The 6,083-nt window shown below is 45.7% G+C and overlaps 1 protein-coding gene across 1 annotated transcript; it reads right to left on the reverse strand.

Annotated features, from left to right (window-relative positions):
- Positions 1-1,273: 1,273 nt before the first annotated feature.
- NMB (neuromedin B) lies at positions 1,274-5,874 on the reverse strand. The gene is made up of 3 exons (XM_043989193.1): positions 5,347-5,874; positions 3,754-3,926; positions 1,274-1,475 (listed from the first exon to the last, which is right to left on the reverse strand). Exons 1-3 carry the CDS (start codon positions 5,537-5,539, stop codon positions 1,440-1,442), a joined length of 402 nt encoding a protein of 133 aa, XP_043845128.1. The 5' UTR covers positions 5,540-5,874; the 3' UTR covers positions 1,274-1,439.
- Positions 5,875-6,083: the final 209 nt, after the last annotated feature.

Consider the following 6,083-nt stretch of genomic DNA (forward strand, 5'->3'; position numbering starts at 1 on the left):
ATGCCGAGGGGTGTGGCCTCCACGTGGGCCCGCCCCTGGAGAAGTCGAAGGAGCTGGGGAGGGGTGACCTGGCCCTCACAAGACTGCAAAAGTCCTAGTATTTAGAACTGGAAGGGACGTTAGAGGTCACCTAGTGGTCCAATCCTATTATATAAACTGAATCGACTGAGCAGGTCACAAAACAATTAAGTTAGCAGGGCCATTGGCACTCGTGATTTCACATTCAGCCCTGGATCACGTTGCCTCTATTCTAAGATTCATTAAATCTTGGAACATTAAAGCTGACAGGGGCTTTAGAGATCACCTGGTCCAACCCTCTTATTTTGCAGATGGGGAAACAGGCTCAGGGAGAAGGAATACACACACACACACACACACACACACACACACACACACACACACACACACACACATACACACAGAGCCAGTGAGGGGAAATGACTTACCCATCATCACACAATTAGGGGCAGAGCCAGGATGAAAACTGAGACTCGGTGACTCCCATTGGGACGTTCTTTCTTTGTTGTTCAGTTGTTTGGCAGTGTCCCACTCTTCGTGACCGTGGGGAGCAACTGTCCTGCCCATAGGATTTTCTTGTCAAAGATACTGGAGAGATTTGCCATTTCCTTCTCCAATTTCATGATAGCAGAGGATGCTGGGAGACTGGAGGGCCAGAACCCTTCTTCCCCTACCCAAAGGGGCATCCCTTCTACTATACCACAATCCTCACTTTTTTTGAAGACCTGTCTGTCTGTGAAGACCAAGCCTGACTGCTGAGGGGAGAGTGTGCTGGCCACTAAGGTCCTACAAGGGTGGGATGGAGCATGCTTTGCCCCATCGAAGTTTAGTAAAGTGCCTGGCATACAGTATAAATGCTAATTTGCTAACTGACATTGCCCTTCATCCCTCATCAGAAGGACCACCCTGGTTGCCATGGAACCCTTAGGGCTCAGGAGAGCAGTGTTGTTCTACAGGGAATGTCCTAGCCAAGGAGAGTCAGACTGAGTTTCCCAGCAAGTCCTAGTTGGGAAGGTGAAGAAGCGGAAGGCACAGGAGCCAATTTGTCTTTAAAAAGCCATGGCCTCATTTGGAGCAGACCTCTTCTTATCTCACACCCTCTCTCCCTCACCCAGGTGGTGAGATTCCCACAGGAATGGCTAGAAGGAGAGGCCCACACATTCTGTGCAAAGAATAAGGTTTTATTCACAACCTCAGCAAGGATGCAGAACAAAAATATACAGACGAGACATCATTTGTGTCTTGAAGAGCAGTGTTAACAGTGGGTGACCTCAATCAAAGAGTAGAGAAATGGTGGAACAACAACAAGGGACTGGAATTACTCTTCTTCAGACTGTGGTGGTAGCCCCTGATGGCAGAGGTCTGAACTCCATACAGCTGCATGGTCTGTGCAGTCTGAGCCATAGCTGCTGGTGACCTGACTACTTCTCCAGCTGCTGAACCAGCATCCATAGGTCCTAGGAAGGGGAAAATGATATCAAGAATTGTCCTTTGGAGCCCTCTGTCAGCTCCAACTGTCTGTCATCAGTAGGGAATGGGGACAGGGAATTGTGTCCATCAGAGTAAAGAGGCTAGAGCCTTGGGAAGCGTCACAGGAAAGAGATGGGACCACTTTGCTGGGAACCTCCTTCTTGAAGCCTTCATGAGTTTTACCCAGCATTCTCATTTCTACAGACTTGAAAGGGGGGAAAAAGAGGAGGCTGGGCAGTGGATAGAACACTGGGCCTGAAATCAGGAAGACTTGAGTTCAAATCCAGCCTCAGACATTTAGTCGCTGTGTGACCTTGGGCAAGTCAATTAACCCTGTTTTACCTCAGTTTTCTCATCAGTAAAATGAGCTGAAGAAGGAAATGGCAAACCACTCCAGAATCTTTGCCAAGAAAATCCCAAATGGGGTCATGAAGAGTCAGATTGAAATGACTGAACACCACCAACAACAAAATGTGACTATAATGAGTACCAATCTCCTAGGGTTGTTGTGAGGATGAAATGAAATCATATTTGTAAAGAACTTAGCATAATGCCTGGCTCATAGTAGTCTCTTAATCCATGTTTCTTTCTTTCCTTCCTCCCTTCTACAAGTGGTTCTGTATCAAACTGCTATGAATTTATGACATGCTCAGTCTGGGGTTCTTCCACTGTTCTGCTGTATGGCCACCAATGTGGCTCTGGGCTAGATTGTGGGACCCTTCTATATGATGATAAAAGCTAGATAAAAGCCTATTCTCCAACAGGATATTAAACTCCCTGAGCACAGAAACTGTATAGTTTAAGATCACTGAATCTTCAATCAGAGGACCTATGTTACCTCACTCAGCTTTAGTTTCCCCCTCTATAAAATGAAGATAACAATAGTTGTATTACCTACCTCATAGACTTATCCTCAGGCTTGAATAATAACAGTTCATGTATATATAGGGTATCCTAAAAGTTTTAGTGCAGTTTTAAGTTATTAAAGCTTAAATGGTCATTAAAACTGCACTAAGACTTTTGGGACATCCTGTATGCATCTATAAGATTCACACAGTTCTTTATATATAGTACCTCATTTGATTCTCACACCAACCCTGTTAGATAGATGTTATTATCACCATTTTACAGATAAAGAAACAGAAGCGCAGAGAGATCAAGTAACTTCACCAGGGTCACACAGATAATAAGTATTGGCATTAGGATTCGAATTCAGTTCATCCTGACTCCAAATCCCAGACTCTGCTAATGTTTGCAAAGTGCTCTGTAAATCATAAAAAGTCATATAAAGATGAACTATTAATATCATAATGTCAGGATTCAGGCTCTGGCTCCACCACTTACTAAGCCTTTCAAGCCACAAGTTCCTTATCTGGACAATGGGAATAAATAATACTTGTGCCATCTACTTCTCAGAGTTGTTGAGATGGAGAAGCGGGAGTGGGAAACAATCATTTATTAAGCACCTACTATATGCCAAGTACTGTGATAAATTTTCTACAAATATGATCTCATTTGATATTCACAACGACCTTGAGAGATAGGCGCTATAATCATCCCCATTTTCAGTTGAAGAAACTGAGACAGAGATTAAAGTCACATGGAACAAGTGTGTCCTAGATTTGAACTCAGATCTTCCTGACTCTAGACCCAGTGCTCTATCCATTGTGCTACCTAGTTGCCTCTAAATAAAGAACTAATGTCTGTGAAATCCTTTGTAATGGTAAAGTGCTGCATAAAGTGAGGTATTCTCAAATGGTTAGCTACAGCTAGTTTGGAATGGGGTGGAGGAGGTTAAAAAGCATGGCTCTGGCAGAGGCTCAGGAGTAGGAAATACTGGACAAGGACCGTCTGTCCTCCCCATTCCAGGTGCTTTGCCACTGATGCCCATCTTTTATATCTTTTTGCCCTTTCTTATCAGCTGCAGTATCCCTGGTAGGGTGCTCAGCTCACCATGAGAGTGCAATAAATATTAAATGACTTTCCTTGGGTCGGGCTAGAGTCTCACAGTGAGCCCAAAGTACAAAAAGGGAAAGAGATGACTGTGCTTACAGCTACAAACTCATCACAGCAAAGCCTCTAGCTCTTGGTGTCTGAGAATGGAGTTAACCAAGTGTTGGGGTGATTGAGATCCTACACCAGGAAGCACCTTCATCCCTCCCTCCCTGCTACAAGGACAGCTCCTAGGAATATAGGTCTGAGTCTCCCATGTTATCACAAAATATCCACCCTCCTCCCTCATCATGCGTGATGGGGACAGATCACCTGGGCACTTATTGCAGGGCCCCCTTGGTTCATGCCCAAGGATTTCTTCAGCCGAAGAATCCTAACCAACTCATGACTCAGCCGGTCTTTCATTTCCTCCAGGGTGGTGCGGGAGGCTGTCCCAGGAGATGGGAGGGCCAGGGGCTCTACACTTTTCTTGCCCATGAAGTGGCCTGGAAATGAGATGTAGAGATTGATCATGGGGTAATCAAAGGATACAAGGGAGCAAGTTGGGGAAAGGAAATATGAGAGATGTGAGACAAGATGGTTCTGTGGAATGAATTCGGGCCTGAGCATCAGAAGAGCTCAGGTCCTCTTTGTGATGCATAACCTTGGGCAACTGGGCTAACCTTTCAGACTTCTCTGTGGTGTAGCTTTCTTGTCTATAAAATGGGCTAATCGAGTTCTAAGATCCCTTAGAACCCTGAGATGCTATGATTTCCACCCCCACCCTCACCTCACAAATACATACCTCTCTTTATAGCCTTATTTCCTCCCACCCTAGCTTGTCAGCACCCAAGGTATGAATAACCATAGGATCATAGGATGTAAAACTGGAGTGACTTTAGAGGTTATGCAGTCTAACCCCCTCATTTTACAGAAAAAACCCCCAAACTTCTGAGGTCCAAAGAATTTAAGAGGGCTGGGAATCAAATGGATGTCCTCTAATTCCAAACCTGGTAAATACCACAAGATAGCCCAAGAAACCCTAGGCAATTCTTTATGTCCTCCACCTTCTCATCTTGTATAGGGGAATGTGAATGTATTTGCTAATCTCTTCATAAATCTGCACACTTTTGGTGTTTATCTGTGTGTACTTGTGTCTCTGGGCATTAAAGGTAGATAGGAGAAAGGATAGGGGTCCCACCTATTTCTTTTCTGCCTAATCAGGGCCTGAGGAGAAGAGAAACTGATGAATAGGATGTTGAAGGATAAGAAAGAAATAGGCAGATGGGACCAAGCATCAAGAGATTCGTTCTAGGTCTCTTCCTTGCTAGCTGTGTCAATTGGAGCAAGTCATTCAAGCTGAGTCCTAGTTTCTTCACCTATAAAATGGGAGTGACGACAATGCTACTGGTGTAGTGGAGAGAACACTTGATGCAGAGTCACAGGACCTGGGTTTGAATCAATCCTAGGTCCAGCAAGTCATTTATGCTGTCTGAGCCTGTTTCCTCATCTGTAAAATGTAAGGTTGGACCAGATGATCTCTAAGATTCCTTCCAGCTCTGAATCTATGATCCCATGATCCTCCTCACGGGAATATTATAAAGATCAAATGAAAGAACAGATTGGAAGGCATATATAAAGTCCTGAAGGGTGAGCCAGAATTATTATTGAAGTGGAAAAGGGCGGGGAGAGCAGGAAGGGAGGACAAAAATGAGGATAGCAGAGGGATAGACGAAGGGAGGGATAGATGAGGTGGGAAACTAGCGAAGGGAGAGGGGAAAGAGACTGGTAGAGAGATGGTGGGAAGAGGGGTCAATAGGAGGGGAAAGACAGGGAATTATCATTTGGAGGTTCACAGAGCCTTCACCCCCACCCCACCTACAAAACTGACACCCCAGACCATTTCCTCAAACCCAATGGATGTACCTGTGGCCCAGAGGTTGCCTCTGGGGTGGATTTTGATCTTGGCTGCTTTATTCCGATGTTCCGCAAAGTCCAGGCTGAGTGTGGAGGTGCTGGAGAGGAAAGCAAGGAACACCAGGCAGCTCAGAAGCCGAGGGCACAGGGGTCGGCGGGTCAGCTCAGAGGTCATGCTTGGCTTGGATCCGAATCCCACCATATACCACTTGTAGGACTTGTCCCTCTCTAGTTGCTTCCCTGTTCCTTCTCCTGCTCTGAGATTTCTCTCCAGCTCCCCTCCCCGATTCCCTCAGCTCCCTTTAAGTCCCCTGGCCCTGGGGGTGGAGTCTTCCCTATGAATAATGCACAGATCTCTATCTACACTCTCACGGCCTCTGCAGTTCTTCTAGGCATCTGTGAACCTGTCCCTGACTAAGCAACTATATCTGAAGGAAAGGCAGTGAGATGCAAAGCAGAGTGATGGCTGTGGAGTCAAGAAGCCCTGGGTTCAAATCCACGCTCTCATAGGCTAGCTGTGAAAGACCTAGGACAAGTTGCTTTACTTCCCTGTGGTTCCCTTTCTTTAGCTGTGAAAAGAATCAATAGAATTCAGGGGTTCTTACTGCGGGGTCTGTGAATGTGTGCGTGTGTGTGCGCGTGCGTGTGTGTATGTGTGTGTGTGTGTGTGTGTGTGTGTGTGTGTGTGTGTGTGATTCTTTGATCATCGGTACACTGGGTGCTGAAAAGCTGGGGCAGAAGAGAAT

Source organism: Dromiciops gliroides, chromosome 2, assembly GCF_019393635.1.
Source record: "Dromiciops gliroides isolate mDroGli1 chromosome 2, mDroGli1.pri, whole genome shotgun sequence".
NCBI classification, from domain to species: Eukaryota; Metazoa; Chordata; class Mammalia; order Microbiotheria; family Microbiotheriidae; genus Dromiciops; species Dromiciops gliroides.

Bases quoted from the DNA above. Each gene is read 5' to 3' on its own strand.
- NMB (XM_043989193.1), bottom strand. From the start codon at position 5,539: ATGGTGGGATTCGGATCCAAGCCAAGCATGACCTCTGAGCTGACCCGC. The intron at 3,927-5,346 runs GTACATCCATTG...TCTCATTTCCAG, and splicing joins AGGCAACCTCTGGGCCACAG to GCCACTTCATGGGCAAGAAA. The intron at 1,476-3,753 runs GTGATCTGTCCC...TCCCCTTCCTAG, and splicing joins GCCCTGCAATAAGTGCCCAG to GACCTATGGATGCTGGTTCA.